Here is a 25,127-nt window from a genome sequence, read left to right as displayed (position 1 = left end):
ATTTCATGAAGTTCCTGTTGGCCCACACCTTCAGCCTGTAAAGGTCAGCCCTGCCCTCTACCATGTTGGCTGTTCCCCCCAATTTGATGTTCTTTGCAAACTTGATAGGAATGCAGTATCAAAATCCAGAATAAGTGAGTGTTGGAAAGTATCTTCATATCTTAGTTTTAGTACAATGCCTTCATATTTTTTATCTCCTGGAAATAGGCTCATTTCTCTAAGATTTGTTTCATGCTCTACCATGCTGTTCTTGTGTCCTCAGGTCAGCTGGGTAAAGTAGTGGTATTTCTGTCTGTGGTTTTGCACCTAAAGGACTGTTGGGCTGTTTACTTTTCCTCTTTGCAATATCTTTCTCAGTCTTCTGTAAGCTACCTTTAATGAACACTTTTGCTCTACGTAATTTTTTCTGAAATATTTTTCTGTTGCTTTCTCCTGGGTTTTTCTCTAAGTGATCCTGATTTCCGTAAAATGGGATACCTAGAATCACACAGAATACTCCATTTGAAACTTTACCACACTAAATATTTCATGTCTTTTGTATCAGCATACGTAACTAAGGGTGTTACATATGATGATTAATATTTTGCAGTATCAGGGCATGCCTGACTCTCATTTAGTTTATGGTAAATGCTTTTCTGATGATCCACTGCCTAATCAGATTTACCTGTCTTGAATCTGTACATTCAGTTATGCCTTTGTCTCATATTATAATTGTTTGTAGTTTAATTTTATCTTTATAATACTCATTCATGTTTGGCTTAATTTTGTGACAAAATGTGCTTTCATCTAGTCTCTGACACTTTATCTGACCAATAAACTAGCATAAGTAACCTTCATCAGCCCCTTGCTTCTGTGTTTTTCTTCTCTGCATTAAAGTCTTCTCTTTGTAGTTTTGAGTACAGCCCACAAGCTTTAGGATACTCTTAGACCTCAAATGACTATATTGTTCTGAGCATAAGCAAATAGAAAATTAAGCTTTTTTGCCTACAACCAGAGATTTTAAACTGTGATCAGTGAAATGCTTATTACCACAATCAACATTTATTGCACTGAGTTCCCAGCTATTACAGGTTTCAAGACTAACAACTAATGTTGTATAATGTTTCCCTTATATCATGGCTGCTATAGCCCAGAAGGCTTTACAATGTAATACAGATATGTCAGCACTCATCCTCTATCAGGAAAGGAGTCAAGTAGCAAGCAGCTAGATGCTAACTTGATGAAAGAGAATTGATTTTTTTTTTTTTTTTTTTTTGTCTCTTTCATCATAGGGCTTTATCCTAACTTTTTATAGTGACATAGAACCACTTAATATAATTCCACCAAGATTTCTCTTAATTATTCATGACAGAATGTATTTACTTCAGGAAAGCCCTCTGAAAAGAAGTGTCCATCTGGCAAAACCATGCTTACCCTTTTGCTTAAATTGGAACCTGACTTTAACTGTCCTGACAAAAGGGAATTTTTGATGAAGTGGACACAACCTATTAATCTCTTTCAGACAGCTTCACTGTCAGATATGAGTTGAACCACTGTAATGAACCCAATATTTATATATGATAAGCAGCAATAATGTATATAGATAGGTATGTGGCATAAAGTGGCTGTTCTTATAGAATATTTGAGCATTTCAATGTCAGATTTTACAAATGAAAAGTGGTTATGTGCTGGATAGTGTTTTGGTAATGCTTTATTTACTCTGTTAGTGAAATACCAGTTTATATCAGTCCCAAGGAAAGCTTGGTATTACAGGGTCCTGTAGAAAGTCTTGGGATCCATGTGGACAGCATTAAGTAAAAAGGCCTTATTTTCGCAGTTAATAATAATTACAAACAATACAGCTCAAAGTATTTTTTTTTTTATTGTAGTTGTCTAAGGAGTTGATTAGTGCAAAGTATCTGCTGATTAAATTTTCCGGAGATTTATACTGGAGAAGTCCGATTCTCTTCCAGCAGTCATGCCCCAACAGATGCTGCAGTTTATGGATGGGTAACTGGAGCCACAGACACCTGGTTTGGCAGGTACCCATTTTGCCCCCTGCTGTATGAGCAAGAAGTACTTGCTCTGAAGGCAAGAACTGACGTATGTTGTATCATATCACATCTCAGCTCTTTCCTACAAGAGAGTGCACATTCTGGGTCATTTTGCTGTGCCACAGCCTGCTTTGATATGTGTTGGTAGTGTTCACATACCTTTTTGCTATGATACACATTAGCACTTCAACTGTGCTGAAATGAGTTGGTTAAATGGAGTTGCTTTAAATAAGAGAAGCATGCAATATTCTCTGCTAAGTACACAGATGGGGAGGCAAGGAGTTATTTAAGGAGAGCACCAGTGAGGAGGCTTTTTTCTTTTATTTTTTTATTTTTTCCTTCTCAGAAATGGCCATAAGCTTCCAACTCCCACAGCTGTTCAATAGGATATTTTGACAGCAGAGTATATGCTGATATAGATCTCCTAATTATAGACCAGAAATGCCACCAATACATAATGTATAACACTGAACTGGTGTAAGCTCATGCAGCAATTTGGAACAGTGGAAAATTTTCTGGTGGATTAACCTTTATACCAGTAGGTTCTGTCTGTGCCAGATTCAGTATCGGTTGTATTCCAGCCTCCTTTTGAAACCTGCAGGCAGTATATAAAAACCCCAGAAAAACCCATAAAACTGCCGTATACTTTGCATCATCTGCTTTATCTAATTTGACAGCTGTGCTATCATTTGTATCTACCTGATTTGGACAAAATGAATGCATTTAGTAACCCCATAGAAATGGTGCAGAGCTTTGGCAGTGCTGCTTACAGACCCGAGTTCTCAAAGGCTGTGTTAATTCACCCACTTCTGCCACCGATGTGAGGCTTGTTTGTACTTGAGATACCTGCTGACTGAGTTCTCCTGTGGGTGCAAAAAGTGCTTATGCACCCAGGGATATGTTTTTCCCCATGATTCGTCCTCTGCCCACCTGCTGGGGTAATTTATGCCATTATCACTCTAAGAAAAACTCACACTGGTAAATCTGGTGTCAGTCCACTAAAAATGTGGTCTGCATTATGTTGTGTATACCACATACACCTCATTATCAGTTAAACAAGTGTGAATACTGCATTATTTTTCCTGTGTTTCAGAAAGATACACACATGTAAAAGGCCATCCTTACTGGAGTGTGCCAGCCTTTCTGTGGCAATAGGAGCTTTATTCTGAAGCTGTGTGCAATCAAAGTATGATTGTGAACAAGAATTGTCAGATATTAAGCCAGTATTGTTTCCCATCTTTATGTGGCAGATCATGAGCATTACTAGAGAGCAGAGTAATTGTGAAGAGTTTTTGTTGTTGTGGTGAAGGGATAAGGGGTGGAGTGAGTGTAAATTGTTCACTTTTGTTGGTATTGTAATGATGTTTTATGTATGGCAATTCTGTTGTTGATGTGACGTTTGTGAAGATAGCAGATTGTATGATGAATGTGTATTTTAATTAAAATGATAAACTCATTTTTTTTACATTCTCAGGGTGATGTAATTAAAAATCAGATCCTGTAAAATATTCTTGGACACCTCATTCTTAGTGATTTCAGCTCTGTGAAGATACCTAATGTGTTTAAAAATCTGGCCCATGGGCATATTTCAAGAGGGTCAAAATACATGGTTGTAATGGTTATATTGCTGCTCTTTTCAGTAGTCTACTGAAATAGGTTTTGATTAATCTGTTTTGTGTTACTTCTCTTTATGTCAGTTCTGGTTTTACATTCCAGATTTAGCTGCTGCACTAAGTGTCTCTTTTTTCTAATTATGATTTTTCAGAAGGTTTGTAAAATTTTCTTTTGCTTCACATTACTTAGAGCAGTACAGCTTAAGGGCTGTACACTTACTATTCTATGTTACTAGTTACTACTTTTTTCTAGGAGATGCTGAGTATACCTGTCAACCATTCAGCTGCGAAGGGAGTGAATGATCATCAAGGGATCAGGCACATAAGAACTGATCTATTCCATAGCTAGCAGAAGGGGAATTTCAAGTAGAGTTATCAGAGGATCTCCCCAAATCTGCCTTCTGGAGGGGAATCTATGCAAGAATTGCCAAGCTGTCAGCAGTAAAAATTAAATCTGTTCCCTCTGAAGGCTAAAAAAGAAATCTGTAATAAACCTCTGGTTAGAAGGGCAAAGCTGGCTTTTAACCTCAAAAGGTAGACTGTGCACCAGCCTCATAAATGCTCAATATGCTATTTTTCCTCTGTGCAGGTATCTAAGCCAGACTGCAGTGGAAGAGTTGATGTTAACAGCCAACCCTCAAAACAGGGAGAAATTAGCCGTATTAAAACAAGCTCTAGGTGCTATGGGATTCAACAGCCCGGTAAGTTACACAAGCTTATGTTATTTGTGGCTAAAATCACCATATTAGTTAAATACATGTTATTTGTGGCTAAAATCACCATTTTAGTTAAAATAGGCCACAAGGAACTCTCACCAATAACCTTTTGTGGGGAAAAGAAGTGACCGTCTGTCTTTTTTTTCCTGACCGTTAAGACCTTGAAACAATATACAGTACTATTTCACCGCAGGGAATTTACTGTAATCACTTTTAATTAGACACAGCACCAACAGTGTAAATCTTTTTCGTTCTTAAAGATTCACAAAACAGCTTCAAGGTATAATACTCTGAACAATTAAATTACGTAGATAAAAAGAAACAATCAAATCCCATATGACAGAAACATCATAAAACCCACAGGATTTTTTTCCTCTTCCTGATTATCTCCCTGTCCCTTTTAATTTTGTAAAACACACATTCCAAATCCCTTTGATAGCAGCACCTGAGAGAAAAAAATACATACTTAGTCAAACAAAATAAAGCTCGATAACTTGAAAGAGCTAACTTAATCCCCAAAAAGCAACAAGAAGATAGGTCTGATGTTTGTCTTTAATCCTATAAAACTAATAAAGAAGATAATTTGGAAAATTAATAAAGAAAGGGTTCTGGAGGACAGAGGTGTGATAGGAATCAGAAGAAATAGAGGTCTGAGTGTAGGGACTCATGTAAACTGAGTAATTGCCTCAGGATACTAGAATATTTAACAAACTGCCCATGTTTCTTAAGTATGTGTTTAACACCTAACACTAGCTGGGATACTTCTGCAAAAGAAATACACAACAGAAGTTCTAAAGGGTAAAATCCTATTCACCCCTAACATGATATTTAGCATCTTCAGAAAAAAATGGAGGAAAGGTTAATGTAACAGTATGTTAGATTTTCATAAAAGATGGCAGATGGGCAACAGATGTAATAAAAAGGGATCAAGGGCTATCAGCAACAAAAATTTTGAGTCTGTTGGAGCTGTTATTTAGGTATGAGGTTGACTTCTTTAGTGATGGTACGTCGTAGTTGTTTTGCATTACCTACATAGATAGTAACAATTGTTCTTTGGTAACCTGTGCCACCATTTAATATAAAAAAGAGTGGCTTTTTTTTCACAGATACTCACATGGCCATATAAAAATTAAATGTGTATGTGTATCTAGTCTATGTATCTATATACAGAATTGTTCCTTTCTCTTAGTCTCAAGCTCTGCAGCTGCTTGAGCAGCAAAAGTTTCAGGCGTTTCTGCATTTAGCCCACTGTTCACAGATGGGTGAGTTTTTCTAGCTCTTTCATTAATGTTTCTGTTCTGTTAGGGAAGTCCTTCAGCCAATAAATGAATAATTGAATGCATAATGAATCGCGGTTTAGAAGCCTGCAGAAACTGTCTGAGAATACTTTACATACAATATTCTTTGGGATCCAGCACTTCATCTTCTCTTTGCTCAGTGTTCTTGAATGGAAGTAAGTTGCCTCTCAGAAAAATGTAAACTGTCTTCAAGACTCTTCTATATCCAGGCAGCATTATAATAATCATTTAGGAGTTTAGAAATCTGTGGAGCTCCAGATTTCCTGTGTTGGAGATTAAAGGAAATATGTACATAGAACACATCTCCTGAAATTTCTACCCATTACTTTGAGGTACAGTTACTTACCTTACATGAGGTAAGTATTATTCCCTGACCGTCTGGCTACATTCAATGACACAAAAAAAATCCGTAGCAGTCGTTAATAGTATCTTGCAAAGTATGTTAGTGTTTATTAAAAAATTGTTTTAAAATTGAAGGAACATGCATCTTAGAGCACAATAACAAAGTATTTTGGAATCTGGAATGTGAACTAAACAAGAGGCATTACCAAAATCACCAGAATAAACTGCTATCTCAGCCTGCTGCAATTCAGTGCTGTACAGACATTCCCAAAACAGTTCTAAACAAGCTAACAAACAAGCAAGAAGCATGCTGTCCTAGTGTGCCATTCCATCTTGCCTGAGAAGCCTTCCCAAGAAGTATAGTATAGCACTGTTGTTTGAAGGCCATGTAAGCAGGACAGTTGTGAGTGTCATCTTATTCAGACTTCACCTATATTTACTGCCTTTTTAAAATCTTCTACTTTGATATTGTGTAGATAAAAAAAATTACGCTGTTGCCCTATTTGCATCTCATAAAGTAAGAGTTTGAAGTTTTTATTTTAAAATGTAGTTTGAAGTCAAAATTGCTTAAACAGCATCAGAGGTCCTATACTCTGTATTCCAGAAAGACTGTAAGCTTCTTTTAATGTCCTCTGATGATAGGCATATTTATTAAGGAAAGGAACAAGAAGAAAAGCTGCTTTTTTTTTTTTTTTGACCTTTTGCTTTTGAAAACTGATGAAAAGTCATCCAAGCTTGGTTTCAGTGTGTATTCGGAATTTATTTCAGTTACCTGAGAATAAAGGGGATATTTTGGCTAAGTATTTCATTTATAGTGTATTTTTTGATCTTATTCTGCACATTCCAGTGAGACTTCTTACTGTCACTTCTACTGTTTCAGTAGAACAGGTTCCAAATATTATTTTTCAAAAATATTTCAAGAATTAGCAATTAACTTTACTGTGCATAATGCCATATAATGCTATAGCGGGTATCAGGTTTCCTGTTTTGTAATTTTAAAGGAGCACCGTTGTTATATAACTGACCTTAAAAGAAGCTTCCAAACCTATACTGTGTTTTCCATGTCTTAACATTCTTGGTGCATATTTAATGGATCATTTTTTTTGTTTGCTTAATTGAAAAACATTTAAAAACAAACAAGAAAAATATTTCTCTTCTTGATGAGGTAAAAGTGAAGCCAGGAAAAATCTAGCCCTAAAGACAACTGCTTCACAGCCTTAGAGACATCAGAACATAGCATGCAGTTACAGGTGCAAAGTGTGTGGGTAGGAGAGGTTGCTTTTGTTTCTTTTAGATCCTAAATGCAGCTTTTACTACCAGAAACCTGTTATAATTTAGAACTAGACACTTTGTTTGTGAATGCAATTGGCTGAAGAAAAAACAAACCTTAGTATTCTCTGAAACAGAATGTATCTTGATGTAAATTCTCTGTGGACGAGATACGTTTATTTCTTGCAGAAATAATACATCCATTAAAGATATTTCAGTATTTTTTTATCACCTGCTGAAAAAATTTCTTAACTCAGTAGTTAATGTGATTTACATTGAAACAGGAAAAAAAAAAAAAGTACTCTTGTTGGTTTATGTCCTAAATAAGTTCCAGTTTGATTTCTAAATCCAAATTTCCTGTTAATAGTTTACATGTGAATAGTTTTTATACTTAGCTAATGCCAATGATATAAACCAATAAAGTTTGTATTTTTATAAAGCATTGCTGTTCACTGGTGTGCCCAACAGATCTCTTCTTTATCTTTAATTCTTTTGTATTTTCATAAAGCATTGCCGCTTACTGGTGTGCTCAACAGATCTCTTCTTTATCTTTAATTCTGTATAAAATACGTGCAGGAGGTGGAGAACATGTTTGTAATTCTCTCAGCAATTCTGCATCTTGGAGACATTCGCTTTACGACTTTGACAGATGCTGAGACAGCATTTGTGTCAGACCTGCAGCTGCTGGAACGAGGTCAGTAGGATGTGCCCTTGGAGCGTCTCCTGCTTGGTCCCACAGCAGGACAGTTAACGCTGATCCACGACAGATAGGAACACAGTTCCAGGGAGACAAAAAAATGACTTCTGAAAATTCATAAGTTACTCTGGGAACACAGTCTAGTTGACTTGGTCTAGGACTTCAGTCTAGGAACCAAGTCTAGTTGACTTGGGTGTTTTTATAAACTACAGATTTTTATGTAATGAAATAAAATGCTGTATTTATTTATTTGCAGTTGCAAGTTATCTAAATAAATGACACATTTAGTGTGTCATTTGCCAAAAGATATTGTACAGTGTGCTTTATGCAGTCTTCTTTTAGAATGCTCTTGAACTGCTTGTCAACAGCTGAACAATTTGCATTGAATTGAATTTCTTACATTCAGAAATCTATGTCTTAAAAGGGTCTCTTGTTTCCATGCTTTGAAGTTTGCCCTCTTGGTCACTAACAAATCTCCTCACAGTGGCTTATGAATACAGAATGTCAATAAAAAGCATACCTTAACTCTAATACAGGAGAAAGTCTGCCAAGCCCTGGAGAAAGTCCTGAGTAATCTTTAACGGGGAAAGAAAGCTGTAATGTAATACAGATACGCTAAAACTTCACAAAGTGCTGATTATAGTAATCCAGTTTTACCTGTTCATTAATTTTGATTACTTCTGTGACAGCACTCTTTAATGTGTGAGTTCTTTCGCTATTCAAAAATAACATTTACAGAAGAAAAGCTGTTACAAAAAAATGAAACAGGCAGTAGAGCACAAATCAGGCTTTCTTTAAGTTAATTTTTTCATTTCAGTGGCAGGGATGCTGCAGGTTTCACCAGATGAGCTTGCTTCAGCCTTAACAACTGATGTTCAGTATTTTAAAGGTAATCTTTCCTTTCAAGCTTACATTTTCATAGATCACACCTTGTGGCATTTTGATCATTCCAATTTGAGAATTTAAAAAGCAGATAAGTTTTATTTCTAATTTCTTGTATGGTCTTGTAAAATTTGCTCTCTGAGGAAGAGGTAGGAATATCTGCCATGCAGTAAGTCAGGCTGCCACTGATTTAGAAATGTCTTTGTAATATGAAGCAAAGTAGTTTTACTCTCTGATGCTGATGGACTCCTAACTTGATGAATCTTACGAATGTGTGTCAAGATAACAGATTAGATACTAAGAACTGAATTCAGCAGGGGTGTCTTTTAAAAAAGAGAATTTTTAAAAAAGTTCTTTTCAGTAAAATGCTACCTCTTTGTGGTATTCATACTCTTTTCTAATGAAACAAGTGCAATGTACATGTTTCCAAACTGAAGATCTTGTGAGAGTTGACAGTCTTACCTTTCACTGGAGGCTTCAGAAAAAAAACACCTAACACCATGTATAGGTTTGGCAAATGAGAAGTAACTGTAACTAAATTTACTGTAAGTAAAATTACTAAGAAGAGCTTTACAACACTCTTTCATCTCCAGTTTCTGCTTTCTCTCTTAGGAGACATGATTGTAAGGAGGCACACTATAGAGATTGCAGAATTTTACCGGGATCTCTTGGCAAAAACTCTCTATGGTCGTTTATTCAGCTTTTTAGTCAACACAGTCAACTTCTACCTTCAAGATCAAGATGAGACTGGCAGGTAGGAACTACAAACTATTGGCTGTGCCATTATCTGTTCAAATCCAGATCCACAAAAGAAATGTAATTCCATCATTTGAAGCATTTTATGGTAGCATGGCAGTGATACTTGGATCTTTAAATCACTGTCCATTCCTTCAAAGTTGTTTCCTTGGTAACATATTTGTTTATTTATTTGCTTGTGTAGGGGGACATGCAGGCAACTAGATGGGTGGTTTGAATTAATAAGCTTTTAAAAGCTGACAGTGGGCTCAATCTTTCAACAAGCAAAAAGTGGCTTGGTGTTTTTTTTTAGTGCAGAGAACACTTGCTCTTTCTCCCCAGAAATATGACCAGGGTATGAGCACAGGATATTAAAACCAGAATTTTTTTCAAAGGCCTTTAAATAAATGTTTGAACATGAATTAAACATGAGTAAAACACTGAATTAAATGTTCTAAGAATGTTCTTGATGTATCTAGGTTATCATCTGCTAAATCTAATGCTGTTGGTATCCAGTGTGGTTTCTTAGAAAAAAAATGAATGGTAATTAATGTGCATCAGTGAAGCATACACAAAACAAATAAAAAACAATGAAAAAAAGAAATTTCAGTAGAACCAAAGTAGCAAACTAAGCAGATCTAATCAGATGATCATATGCATGTGATTCAGCCAAGGCTCAACATCTCACATGCTCAGGTAAATTTTCATATGAACAAAAGATGCCTTGGCATTATTGGTAAATAGAAATCCACAAATGACAGATGTGAAACTTCCAAAAATAATAAGTATTTTTGCCTTGTATGATATCTGCATTGACTTTGTAGGACAAATATTTTCAGTTGCTCTCTTCTAGAGCCTGAAGAATTCACAATCTTATTTTCATAACTCTCCTAATTCTAGACCAATTAGTAATAAATCACATTTGTCTTCTATAGGTGTAGCTAACAGAAAATGCTACCATATCTGAATAACTCAGAGCTTTCTGCACATAAAAGCTTTATGTTGCTACATAAACCACCAGAGTGCCTAGCTTCCTGCTGGAGGCAAAGGAAAGTTTTGCCAGTAAGAGGGAAAGGTTTTACTTGTCTGTTTCTGATTGTACAGCCCTTTACAATTGCAGACACCTGGATAAGCAGGTTAGAGCCGTGTTAGAGTCCATGTCCTAATTTGAAATACTGTTTATAACAAAGAAGGACAGTGTCACATTTCATTCTTCCACTTTCTTTCCTGGGACTTGTGGAACATTGGCTTAACTCAGTACATGTCTGTGACAAACAACAATCCAGCTCAGATATTCCTAGTTAGAGTAAGCTCATTTACAGTAGTCATTGAGGAAGAAATCTAAAATCAGTATATTAAAAAATCTGTTAAAACTGTTTGAAATGATTTTTCAATGTGTGATTTTGCAGTTTTGCAATTTGATATCTCAAAATCTTTCAGAATAGGGTGCTGTGTGTCTCTGTTGTTCAGTAATGTAAAATTATGATTTCTAGGTGTCATAGGATCTTCAAATAATGAAAGTCAAAGCTGTTTGTATGGTTTTTACCTTGTAGACTCCTTTTAGCGCAATATGTGCCTGAGGTGACTTCTGCCTTTTGGAAATAATTCTCAGTGAAATTATTTCTACCTGTGTGGTAAATTGAAGACTATGTGATGTTGTAAACCCTAGCTAAAACAGGGCAGATGTTTGATGTTGTCAGGAATGAGGAATGTATAATAGTTTTATGTTCTACCTGTGCTTGAAAAGGGGAAATTCTTCATTTAGACTAGCTAAAGGAAACTAACCAGCTCGGGATTTCTTGCCAGTACTGCCAAGACATGTTAAATTTTAGCAGGCCAAATTCAGTCTCAGGTTCCTTTGCAAACTTGAAGCTAAATAGCTTATTTTAAATGAAAATGAAGTTGATCCTTCATTGGTATTTCAACCTCAATTGAGTTAGACATCTTAGGAAAAGAAAATACCTCCCCCACACCCAGCTTTTTTTGGTCCAGCCTAATCGTGTTCCATAACCTATAGTAGTAAAGCAAGCACAGTTCAAGATGCAAGTTGGATTAATGCAAGTCGTGTCATCAATCTATGATTTGTGTCTCAGATTTACTTCATATACATCTGAGCAATTCTACCAGTTAGCAGCGTTATGCCGCCAGTTTGGTGCTGTTTTAATAAACCTCTTCTAAAAGATGCACCAAAGACATTTACTAATGTGACTAAATAAAGCTGATACATTTCAGGCCATACTTCATTCCCTTATCAGAAACTTGCAGTTACTACTTGTCAGATGGGATGAAGCCTTCATCAGAAGCCTGGAATAAGGTTTCTAACTCTTCCGCTTGTTTTCTTGTGAGGTAGCTTAACTGTACTTCCATCCTACTTCAGTGAGAATTTATGAAGCAAAAAACTTAGATTTATTGACATAGTAACTCTTAAGAAAAATATTTGATTTTGGCATTTTTGAGCAAACCAGTTACCCCTGTTTAACTTCTATGGTGAAGCTACTTGATTTTGGTCATTAATACTCATTTATATTTACCATGAAATATCTTGTGGCTGGTTACAGGCAAAGTAAAAGTGATGATTGCCATTAGATCTACAGGAAGGGTGGGTGATTCTGTGAAAAACTGCAAAGACCAGGCTCTAGTGGCATGAAAAATAAAGGATAAAAGTGTTACCAGAATCCAGCAAATTCATTACTTTATAATACTATCCAATAAATATAAAAGTTTTAATGACAGTGTTATATGAGATAATACAACTTCAGAAATGTTGTTCTCCTTCACAAAAAGTTACTTATGATTTTGTCTAGTTAAAACTGAATTATAACCATGGATGCTAGTTTGGACTGGTTGCAGGGTACTTTTGAGGTTCATAAGTTTATTCATCTTGGTATTGTTTCAAAGAAATTCATTGGGAAAAATCTGTTTTTCTGTAATTGGCCTCTAGAATGGGATTAGAAGAAAGCTATTAAAATAACTATGGGTGCATATAATTATTTTTAAAAATTATATTTATTTTCACTCATTTGTATAATGATTTTCTATTCTAGTGATTTTATTATTATAAAAATTGGCTAGATGAACTTATTTCCAAGACTCTTAACTCTTCAAAGTTTACTACTGTTTTACTTTCATTCAAATAAGTATGCTAATTTTCAGTTTTGTAGATAAAAGAGACTAGAGTATTCATGATTGCCTGTTTCAAGGTACTTCACCGTATGTTGTCAAAGTTGAAATTAGTGGTCTAAATATTAGTAATTAAATGTCTTAAGATGATTTTTTAAGAACTCTTGACTCAGTCTGCATGAGGACTTCACATAAGAATGTCTGTGAACTCTTGTGAAATGCTGGTTTTCTTTTCAAATGGAAAACAGGCTAATTAGGCATATATGCTTGAGGAAATCTTGATATTGTTTTCCCTGCCTACTAGTAAGTAAAAAGTGTGATGTTTGATCAGCTAGTTAGTAAGATGTTCTCTCTTACGTGGCCTGAAGATGGGGCTAATGCCAATACGCCTGCTGTCTTTCAGACAATAAGAGCAAGTTAGCATTCAGTTATACCCTCTGTTTCTATCAGCAGTCAGCCATAGAAGATACCTGTTTCAAATATTCAGATAGAGCATACAGAATGTTTCTAAATAAGTATTTTCTGAAAGCTTTTGTATTCTGACTGTGCAACCTTATTCCCAGTGAAATTTGGATATCACCAGAGAGTAACAGTGGCAACAGTTATTTGGGCAAAAGCATGTCTGAGTAGTCTTATTTACAAAATTCTTCATACACATCATCTGATTCAAGGCCAGGTTAGACAGAGCCTTGAGTGACATGGTCTAGTGTGAGGTGTCCCTGCCCATAGCAGGGGGGTTGGAACTAGATGATCTTAAAGTCCTTTCCCAGCCAAACCATTCTGTGATTATGTGATTTATTGAGTGAGATATTTTGAAATAGAATTCTTCCCATCTTAATTAAAAAAGCAGAGCATATACTAAAACTTTTATTTATCTGTTATTTAACCCAGTAGAGGAGTGCTGAGAGTACAGGAAGGAAAGAGAGCTCCTGTTCAGAACATGAACCTACAGCATGAGAATTGTTTCTATGTGTGAAGGTAGGGAAATCTTTAAAACACACAAACGATGCAAAGCATTGAATACAATGTGGCGCATAATATCATGTTTTGAGATCTGCATGGATCAGTTCCAGTGTTTCATTAAACAAGACTGTAATTTTTTAAAGCATAAAACAGGTTGTGCTTTAAAGAGTTGGGGAGGAGTATATGATGAGAGGGCTTAGATCTTAGGTCTGTTAGCAAATATGTTTCTCTCTTCTTGCCATACCTGTCAAGTCACTCAAAGAAATGTTTGTCAGATACGGAGCCAGTGTCTCTTTCCACTGTGTCTGACCACTGTTTTTATCTGTACCACTAACATCTGGGTAAGGTAATTAATATTAAAAGAAAAATGACAGTTGCTGAGCAACATGACTGAGAGATGTGGCAGTGACACCAAGTCTCACCAAAAATCTCAGTCTTCAAAAAAAAGAAAAATCTTTCTCAAAAGTCTCAGAAACATGTTTGGTTTAGTAACTGAGATGGAGAACATCTCCAACAAGGAGTATTCAGCCTGTTCCCTTCAAGAACTGTATTATGACAGCAAGTGTATTCTGTCCCCCTGGGAGAACTGAGGGAGTCTTAATTAGAATTCTGAGGGTCCTCATTTGAAGGCTAATTTATATACTTCATCTAATCCTAGAAATATTTCCTCATTAATCAGTATCACTTCTAGTTTATCCAGATCAGACATAAGCCTACTGGCTTACTTCCTGGTTACTGGCAGCAGTTGAAGGAAGAGCAAGAAATGTTATATCTGGGACAGATGAAAAGACATGTTAGATCATCTGGCCTCAACAGATTCACTTCACTGCTTTATATAGGCCAGTGGGAATGAAATGTGTGGATTTTGGAGCTGAAAACCATGTGAGATGAAAAAAAAAGAGCAAATAACATCCTATAGCTTTGTCTGAAGCAGTGAGTTAGAAGTGTTGTAAGGGGAATTCTGTTCACTTTGCCAGGAATGGCAAGTGGATCGAGAGCATCTCCTGATGAACGGCAAGATGTCTGCAAAGACAGTAGATCATCATACAGGGTTTCTTTTGTATGTGTATGTGTATTGTTTTTTAGGAGTTGCCAAGAATTTATATGTAGTTTCTTTACAATGTAGTTGTGTCCTGGCTTAAACCACAAGTTAAGTGTATAAGATTAAGAGTTTTTCTAGTCTGTAAGGACATCTTTACAGAGATATCATTCTGAGGAAAAAGGTGAAACTGGAGACATTGTAAAATATCAGTTGAAATGCTGTTTTGTAAATCACAAAAATCAAATGAGTTATGGTTAATATTCATGACTAGTTTTAACTATTCACATCTATGCGCTGGTCTAAGAGATAAAAATATTTGTTAAATACTCAGAATTTGCTGATTTTCCAATTTCTGTGCTAGGAAATGTTGTCGAACTTGACATACAAAGTCTCCACTAAAACTGCAACTGTTTTCTTTATACAAAGTAAACACTGAGTATCTGAAACATAATGAGGAAAAGTGTCAGTAATGATTAGTAACCATAAAAGAATAAAGTAAAATAAGGGGATTTTTCAGAACAAAAGTGCTCTTTTCTAATACTTGTTCTTTTAGATACTAGTGACATGTGCTTTCATTTGTAAACATGGCATCATTCATGCTTTATTTTGCCTTGGGAATCTCTGCTATCAGTAATTTAAAGAAAGTAATTTTGCTGGAATTAATATGATTGACAACTAGCAAGGAAAAACATATATGGAGCCTCCCTTTATACCCAAAAGTGGTATAAAACAAAGGAAGAAGAAAAAGGAGAGGAAGAAGAAAGAAAAAAGAACACCCCCAAAGTAATTCTTAGCAACATACAAAACAGTGACTTTAATTTTGGTGTTGTGCTATCTGTTGCTATTTAATTCTCAAATTCTGAGCAATAATTTAATACAGAAAATTAATATCATGGTTGGTGAGATTTAGCAGATAAATGCCATAATGTACTAATAAGTTGTCAGTATTGCAGAGGATACAGAGCCTTGTTCTCTCATACTTGCCCTGTAGGCAAGATATTAATTATGGAAAACCTCCAGCTCTTTTCATGTAGTGTGCGCATCTTCTGTTAATACAAGACCAATATTGTCAAATGGAGTTCATAAAAATCTGGGATTACATGTTTTCATGTCAACAAATGCATCTTCAGCAAATAATGCTATTTCTTGGAAATATCACAGTTTTGATACGGAATGTTATTTGAGGTAGGCAATAGGCTGGCAGATAAGGCTTTTACCTGGAGTTTTACAAAATAGGTCCAAGTTCCTGTTTTGTCTGTTTTGTAAAAATTCATTAAGTCAGTTTATTTTGGTCTTAATGCAAATGTTTTTAAATTCCTTGAGAGAAAGTAAGACAGACTAACAAAATCAGTGATGGCAATCAACTGGGATGTAAAGAATCCAGCCTCAAGTCTATTCGTTGAATCAGACACAGAAGGGATAAGCTGATCCGTCCATGTTAAGTGGCTCTTAATAATTGTGAAATATAATGCAGTATTTCAGCTGTTGTGTAGTATTACATGGTAGTTCATGTTTTGCCTTGCTAGAAGGAAGAGTACAGATAAATGACCAAGAAAAAAAAAAAGAAGACTGAAAACTTATTAAGTATTCTGTAATTCCAAACTAGGGGCAGGATTTGGGGGTCTGTTTGTGTTTTGTTTTTTATGTTTATTTGTTTATTTTTTGGTATTGTGGTTTGGGTTTTTTTTGTTGTTGTTCGGTTGGGGTTTTTTGTTTGGTTTTGTTTTTTTTTTTGTTGGGGGTGTCCAAAACTTACTTAAAAAACAAAATTATGATGGTTTTTCGGTGTTAGTCTGAGGTAGTTCATTTTTCAAGCATCAAATTCTTCATTATAGAAATCACCTGGTTTTGTTGAAAACACATTGTGACAAGGAATGTACACACATCTCTACTCAGAAACACTTGAGAACAAGGCTTACATTTTAAAACACAATTTAAATTGCACTTGTTGCTAGAGATGGAGATGGTGATATATCTTTATGCTTTTATTGTAGAAATTCCCTTGGAGGCTAATCAACCTCACGATAACCTCTCCTGCCCAAGATAATCATTCTAGACTAGATTTATTACATAACTCTCGATGTCTGACATTTATGCACATAGCCAGTCTTGTGATGATTAGTAGTGCATTGAACTAGTATGGGTTAGAAATGAAGACAAACTTCTTGGGTATGATTTCTGAAGAAGGCTCTGCTTGCTTCTGTGGATTGTTTTTCCTAGCTTCTTTTGTAGTACTCAGTTTTTCTATGATTTTACTTTTTTTGTTTGTTACATTGGAATTCATTTTCAGGGCTGCATCCTCACGTAATTAAATGGTACTGTTTATAATGACTATAATAGAGCTAGCTAAAGTACTTCAGTGGTGGATCACCTTTTTTCTCCTTCATGTCTCTATCTTGATATACGCATGGATTTAGACATAGAGAAAACATGAAACATGGAGGGAAAATGTGGTAGGAAAAGTAGGTTTCAGAAACAGCAGGCTGTGATATTATTTGTATGCATATAAACCCATACATTTACAAATTGTGTTGGTAAAGAGAAGAGAAAACCCATCTGCTTTAGAAACTATCCATCTTCTTTCTTAGGAAGCTGAATGATTTTTCCTGTTCTGGAAAGCTGTTGGCTATAGTGCAGTCTTCCATCCTGCTGGGCAATCATTTCACTCTGGAGAAAGTTCCACTGCATTCACACAGGCAAACTGAAACAAATTTTTTACTACAACCTACTCATAATGTTCTCTGTCTAATAACACTGTGAAAAAAATAAAGGAAAACCCAGCTTCTGTGAGCCCAGACCTTTCATACAGAGTTCTCAAATCCTTCCAAAGCAGGCAGCAGGATATCCCAGAACATTAATTTTGCTCCCCGTAGTGAACTTAATTTCTTCTCCAGACCAGGTTTACAATGAGTTAGTCTCAAGTAAGTACAGAATAGCAACACTGCCCCTTTGCCATTTCTCCTGTAAAAATCCTGGGTGACTGCTCTGCCTTAATCCTTCCACTGGGCCAAAATAAAAGCTCTTCCCTGAATGCAGACAGTGGCACGTGACAAATTAGGTGCACTGCCAACAAGTATTCTTTTATATGCACAGAGAAGGAACATCTGCCTTTTGCATGCCCAAATCCTCACTGTTCTTTCCCCTGAAAGATGTAACCTGTTGTGCAGCCAGAGCTCACAGCCTCTGCTTGATGCTGGAAGAGAGAGGACTTTGGCTTAACAGGTTTCCTTTGAAGTGCATTTAGTAGAAGCAGTTCTGGCTTCGAAGTAGAAACTGGAAGATATAACTGAGTGCAACCAAGAAGTTTTGAAGCTTCCACAAAATGGCTGTCCTTCATCTGAGTGAATAAATACCTATGCCTTTAGAAACTGGACTTCAAAGAAGCTAAGATTTTTTTTTTTCCTTCTTTTACATGTTTAGTTTTTAAAGTTTCTGCTAAAACAATTTCAGACCCTTTATTTGTGTTTCATATAATAGGTTGCTGGTTAGAATTTCAATTCTGTTGTATACATGGTCTGCTTGTGTATTTTGAACTGTGTTTTTGAAATACAGCCTGCTTTCATCCTAGAACAGAAATCCTTTTGTCCGAAACAAGTGTATTATTCTCTTGCTTGAATTCTTATTATTGGCAATATCTTTTTTTTTCCCAGTGACCAAGTATTTGAAATTGGAGTGCTAGATATTTTTGGATTTGAAGAATTTCAAAAGAATACTTTTGAACAGGTATGTGGTTATATTTTGCTGAATTTACTGTAGTTGTTAATGTTAATTCCTCTATTAAGGTTTTGGGGTTTAGCCAAAATGAGTGTTTTGATCAGAATATAAACATACATGGAGACAAAAATTTGCTTTTATAATATTTTTTCCCCATTCTGTTTACATGGGGGTGAATTAAAGCCCAGGCTTTGGACAGTTGTATAATTATCCAAAGAATCTAGTAAACATCTACCATGATGATTTGGAAGAGGGGTAGTATCAGCACTGAAAGATTATCAGAGGAAAATACTTAGTGTTGTCTGTTTCCGTGCTTGTGGAAGTGATATTTCAGCTAGGTCAGTGAGGACAATACAGTGGGCTGGAAGGAAGATCAAAAGGTTTTCACATGCCTTGGAGAAAAAAATGAATGAAAATGCTACATTATGCTAAGTTCCATTACTGGCAGATTCACCTTTGTGGGACTTTTTAACATGTGACTTTTTAAAAAATTGAATTACATCCACAGAAAATAAAATAAACTTTAGCTCACTGAATGCTTAAAATAAATTTAAATATAAAACATTTTTTGATAATTATGGAACTTTTTGCCCACCTTCAACATTACTGTCTGAACACCAAAGCTCTTGGAAATTACATATTTCTGAAAGCATTAGTAACTCATCTAAGTTATTGTTCAGTTTTCATTCATTCTGTAATGCAGCAGAAGAAAAATGAAAGCATACAACAGAATAGAAAATCAAAGCATAGAAAAGAATAGAAATGGCATCAGCAACAACAAAGGGCCTGTTTTTGCCCTTTCATCTCAGAATTTGCCCCTTCATCTCAGCAATCCATTGGTTTATGGCTCAGCTTTCTAGTGAACTAAAAGTCATAGAGCCACATTACTTTAGTTTGTGTAGCCTGTTTACATGGCTACCTAGTTTCCAAATGTTTGAAAGTACAAACAAGGCAAGCTTACCTCTACCTTCAAAAAAGCATGTAGGAATGAAATAAAACATATTCCAGTTCTCCTCTCACAGAACCCTTTTTGTTCTTACCATTATACCTTGCTTAAACAGGTGCGTTGCTGGATTAAGGAGTATCGATGTGTGCTAATATCCACAGTCATTTACTCCATGTGAATGTCTGCTTTGGGGGAGAATATCAAGTGAAAAATAAAAAACATTTTAGCAGACTGAATATCTGTGGAAAAAATCATAAACCCTACTGATTAATAAGGAAAAAGTATTCTATGCATCTCGAAAGAGAAGGGTGCATCTTGGGGTTTACTGGTTATTTTCTTTTGACTCTGTTCTGCATTGTTTTTGTCACAAAACTCGTTAAGTTCTGCAACTGACATCATGAAATACCATGAATTCCAATTTCTAGGGTAGGTAATTCTGCGTAGTGACTGCATAGGATGCTGAAAGAGAAAATATGAGACTGAAAGAGAAAAAAGTAAAAAGTAATTTATGATTTCTGCATAGCAAACATGATAATTTCAAAGTCAGCTTGGCTTTTTTTTTTTTCTAAATTAGTATTTTTCAAGAAACACTTAACTGGCCTTCCACCTGGACTGAATGCATTTTGTTGAGTATTACCGAGTAATACTCTGAGTCATTACCTCAGAAACTACTGAAATGCGTTTCTGAAAAGAGAATAGAGGTAAAGGATTTACCAAGTTCATTTTTATGTGAACATTATAATGTGATTCCCGAAGTGATAGGTTGCAGTATTGATGAAGAGGAGCAGTTTGTATCTCCATGTGGCACAATGTAAACATGCAGACAAACCCAAACCAGCCTGCGCTTAAAAGCTTGAGCTGTCTAGCAGCTTAGCCTAGTTCAGTACTCTGCCTGGGCTTGTTAACCCTCATGATAAATAAGCTTGTTAGCCCAGATAGGGTCCTCCTGCAAAACATTGCGTCATGTCTGCAAGCATGCCCAGTGTTAAGGCCTGTGATTGCAGAGCATTAACTTTAAATGTTCCAGCCAAACAGTGGAGAAGCCATAAAAAATACTTTTTCATCACATTTAGATGAATGTATTTTAATGTGGCATAAAAAAAGTAATTTGGGGAAAGTGAACCTTTTGTTTCAAATTCGTGTAAGACAAGGCATTCTTTGTGATATCTGACTCCTTGCTTGGAAAAAAAATACAGCTGTTCTCAAAAAGATTAAAACCTCCTGATTGCCCAAATCTGGGGACATTCTAAGCAGCTGCATGATTTTTTCAGGTGCTTCAAATCAGGTCAGTTGATAGTTTTATATCATCATTAAGAGAATAACGTGATACTAAATCACATGTCAATTTAAGTAATTTATTTTAATAGACTGTGTTTGAAGACAGTTCAAGAGGAGAGATCTGGATAAACCAGGTAGAATAACTTGTGCAATCTACTGAGTGTGTTGGAATGACAAAGCATTAGAGTTTTGAAATGTCAAAGGCAAACGAGAATTGGTCTAGGAATGCTTCATGAACAATGCATAGGACAATAGATGTCAAAGAACTAGACAAGTAAGGTTAATTATGTCTACACTACAAATCTGGTAACTTCTGAGGCAAAATGATGTGACTGACAGCTTGCAAGGAGAAAAGTTTTATAGACGATTACAAAGAAGGCATTAAAAGTTAAAAACAGTATTAATAAAGTGCTCGGTTTTCCTTGTATTTGGTGAACATTGGTAAGCCTTCATTTTATAGAACATGTGTAATACGTTATATAACAAAAATAGGACATATAATTGTAAAATAACTGTAAGTGTATGGAATAAGTGAGCAGAGTTATGATTGGTATGAAATATGGTATGAAATTGATATGAAAATTGGTATGAAATTCAGGTATGTAATGTAAAGCTGAAATAGAGGGGGCAGTGTTTTGGAAGTCACACTCTGAGGGAGTCATTGGTTAATACAGATTAAAAGCTTCTGATTTACCAGGAATAGGTGAGTTACTGCTCATCAGCTGAGCTATGTTAAATGACTGCAGAACACTTTTAGCTCACCCCAGTTGCAACCTACAGTAATTTCCTAGCAGTAATCATTAGCTTGCGAACAGCATTTTCATAGAGCAGCTGCTTACCTGCTGTGCCAGAACAGCTTTGCATACAGCCACACTGGAACATGATCAGAAGTAAGCACAGATTTGACTATCCTATTATATGCAGAAATGGCCTTCATTTGGTGACCGTTTCAGGCAATGTGAGTGCTCTACCAAAAATAGCAATGACAGCTTTAAATGTTAGTTTTCAGTGTTTTCTTAGGTTTCTTTGTTTAATTTGTCACAGTTTAATCTGCACTCCTTTAAAAGTAGAAAATGTCAGCTTCTCTTCTGGTGGAGTTTTAAACTAGGTTAGATCTTATTCATGGTTCCTTCACAGCAGAAGTCCAAATAGTGCAGTTACGGAATGCTGCTATCTTCATTATACCTTTATGCTTTGTATTCTTTAACCACAAGCTCATGCAATGCAACTGGAAAGACCTCATAGCCAAGGAACATCGTAGTGATAAGCAAGAAGGGAGGTTAACAGAGTGTCCTGTGCCATTTTCTTCTAATTGTTTCTAAGAAACAATTATGTATTACAGCATAAGAACTAGAGATCAGAATAACAAGAGTAGCTTTTCTTCCCCCTGCTGAAAGTTAGGTCATTTCTACAGAAATGAAGGCTTGTAGTTGTGAAAGCATTATAAAAAGCTATCCTGCGGTTAAATAAAATAGTCTAGTAGTCTTTCCTCTCTGATGAGAATAAATAGTAAAGTGAAATAACATTTAGCTCTTGCTAAACAATGTGTTTAGCTCTTGGTTGGTATTTTGCCCCTGTGGACCTCTTATGTTTTGCAGAAGAAAGTGTGTGTATATATACATATATGTATGTATGTATCTCCTTTTTTTAGGAAATATAAGTGACTTATCTGAATTAGGACCACGGGTCACTGGAACAGTCAAGTGTCTCTTGACTCCTATTCAACTGTAAACCTACTAAAGCATGTGTACATTATCAGTGTGATGCAGTTGAGCACTGGGAGAGGCATGGCTCCCATGGCAGCTCTGTGCAGTGCATCTCTGGTGGTAAGAGCTAGCTAGCCCCAAGAACACAGAGTATTGCCTGCCCTGCTCAGGACTTCAGAGTCAGTATGGTGAGGCAGAAGAGCTTCTACAACCCATCTGTGTTCACAGCAATTTTCGCCAACATTATGATTAGGTGTGGTAGGTTTTCACATCTCAGCATGTTATTTGTTTAGTTTACCCTGCTGAAACTTCATTTAATTTTGTCATGTGACCTTTCCTACCCAAAACAGACATAACAGATTAATTTTTATTAAATTCCATTGCCTCAGCCATTAGACAACTTCCAAGCTGTCCAAATGTAAGTTTATGTTGCCTATTTTGTAGATGGATGGATATGAATACGTAAGTTTCATGACTTAACTTGTCTGTAGTCGTTGCAGTCTCAATGACAGCAGACAGGAGGTCGTGCACTCAAATTTTTGCATTCAGAGACTGAAGGAGCATTCTAATATTTCATTTTATGCAAAAGAAGTCAGCCCTCTTTGGTTTTGCTTGACCAGATCATAGACAGACTGTCCTGCTTTTCTCTGTAGTAGCCTGTGTAATAGGTGGCTTCTGGCGAAGCCACAGGTTATATTGAGTGATGCTGCAAGGTAAACAAAATGTACAGTGCTTTAATGGTGTCACCACATTTGCTTTAGTTAAAAATTTCATTGTGGCTTTTTTTTTACTGCTACAACCATATTTCAATCTAGTTTTCATGGGTGCAATTAAATATATGTTTAAAAAATGTAGTTTTCTGAACTTTTCATACCTTTGGTCTGAAAATATGTCAGTGTTTTTTATAATACTCCATAAGACATGGAGCAAAAGGGTTGGGTTAGGAAAACTAGTTTAGTTCATTTTCATCTGATTTCTACATTTCAGCTGTTTTAATTGTGATGTTAACCTGTGTCAAGATTTTAATTTGAAGAGTTCATTTTATTATCATTTCCTAGCAGGTTGTATAAAACATTGAAATGGAGAAAGATAAGATCAGAATGTCTTGCTTTTCATCAGTCCCTGGCTGGTCTGCTGGTTCTCATTTTGCAGAGCTGTTACTCACAACCACTGCCAGAGAGGGCAGCTTTGGAACAGCTGGCAGTCTAGTTTGCAGAACCTTACTGCCATTATGGCAAGTCTGCCAATCTGAATGACATATTGACATATTTGTATTACTTAAAAGCACACCGGTGTATGCCATAATATACTGATCAGTGGAATTTATCAATGTGTTTTTTGATTTACCAGCCCAGCATGTATTATGTATGAATATTTTAGCAAAATACTATGCCTTTTACTTTTGGCAGTTAAAACCAATGGTTTTTATTAGATGTTTTAAAGATATGACTAAAACAGTCTTTCCCTTTGGCTCAAATTGTATAATTTAATAATTTTGCCCTCCAGTCAGGTCCTTGGTACAGGTGCATTTATTGGTTTTATATATTTTAGGAGATTGGCACATGATAAAAAGTAAACTTGAGTTTATAATGATTTTGTCAACTTTTGTTATAGTAAAATATACCTGCATAAAGTTAAATGACATGGTTCTCTTAATAACCCATTTCCAAACAAAGGTGTACAGAACATGCATAATTTTAAGGCTTTACATATCCTGTGAAGTTTAAGCTTGTAATGTTATGTCTGCTTTCTAAAATAATAAGAAGTTGCTGAAAAGATTTTGTAATTAGAATTTGAAAAGCGAGCAATAAAACATATTTTGCCTATCACGAAGTTAAAAAACCTGTCTTTTTCCATAAAATAAGTAAATGGTGTTAGTCAATTGTACACTTTCATTGTTAATAAAATGCGATAACAATCTTCAGGAATCCCAATTATAAAAAATAGTGGTTTTGTTTGAGGTTGTCTTTTGTCTGCACTATCATGCATTGGTAAAGACGGTTAATAACAGAACTTTGGTTGTAAAATTAGATCTTGCTTTATTTCTTCTTACTGTTATTCACACTAGTCTATTTCATTGTATAGCGAGTGCAGGTTGACTATACTAGCATGAGGTGTTAATGAAAAATTCAGGCAACTATTATACATTACTTGGGATGTCAAGTGATATAATTTTAGGATGGATCCAAATATTTCATATGTTTGAATATGACTTGCTGGTGAAATTGCTTTTGCACACTTTATTCATGTAAGATACAGTTTATGGCCAGAAAAATATGTGTCTAGTTTAGTCTGAAAAGAGACTGCATGCAAGCATTCCTTGCATCATTCCTTGTATAAAGTGTTCTTCCACCCTTTTAGGAGTTTGTTTTCTTCATTTCTTAGTAGTAGAGGAGCTTTAGAATTTTCCACTGAAATTTCCACTTCGATAGGAATCGTGGAATCATGGAAAGGTTTGGGTTGGAAGGGACCTTAGAGATAACCTTGTTCCAACCCCCCTGCCATGGGCAGGGACATTTTCCACTAGACCAGGTTGTTTAGAGCCCTACCTGACCTGTCTTTGAACAATTCCAGGGATGGGGCATCCACAACTTCTCTGGGCAACCTGTGCCTTCCAGTGCCTCACCATGCTCACAGCTTCCCTGGGGTCTTGGTAATCTGTAGTCTGCTTAAAGGCAACATATAATGGATTGGCATTTCATCGAATTCAGTATTAGACATGCAGTAAAGCCTTCACTGATGACACTATCCAATGAAGTTCTAATACTCCTTT

General features: G+C 35.8%; 1 protein-coding gene across 6 annotated transcripts in view; it reads left to right on the top strand.

Annotated features, from left to right (window-relative positions):
• The window catches only part of MYO16 (myosin XVI), a 381,803-nt gene that overhangs the window by 261,757 nt on the left and 94,919 nt on the right, over positions 1–25,127 (top strand). For all 6 annotated transcript variants that reach the window (XM_061472784.1, XM_061472779.1, XM_061472778.1 and 3 more), the window contains 5 exons: positions 4,236–4,347; positions 7,848–7,965; positions 8,786–8,857; positions 9,463–9,604; positions 18,361–18,433. In XM_061472784.1, coding sequence (XP_061328768.1) covers positions 4,236–4,347; positions 7,848–7,965; positions 8,786–8,857; positions 9,463–9,604; positions 18,361–18,433 — 517 coding nt within the window. The remainder of the gene's footprint in view (positions 1–4,235; positions 4,348–7,847; positions 7,966–8,785; positions 8,858–9,462; positions 9,605–18,360; positions 18,434–25,127) is intronic.

This window comes from Pezoporus flaviventris, unplaced genomic scaffold (assembly GCF_033815535.1).
Source record: "Pezoporus flaviventris isolate CSIRO_AGI_PZ_B2104156 unplaced genomic scaffold, CSIRO_AGI_Pfla_v1 ptg000072l, whole genome shotgun sequence".
Lineage (NCBI taxonomy): Eukaryota > Metazoa > Chordata > Aves > Psittaciformes > Psittacidae > Pezoporus > Pezoporus flaviventris.
The sequence above is the reverse complement of the archived record's forward strand: the minus strand, read 5'-3'. Positions and strand labels throughout refer to the sequence as shown.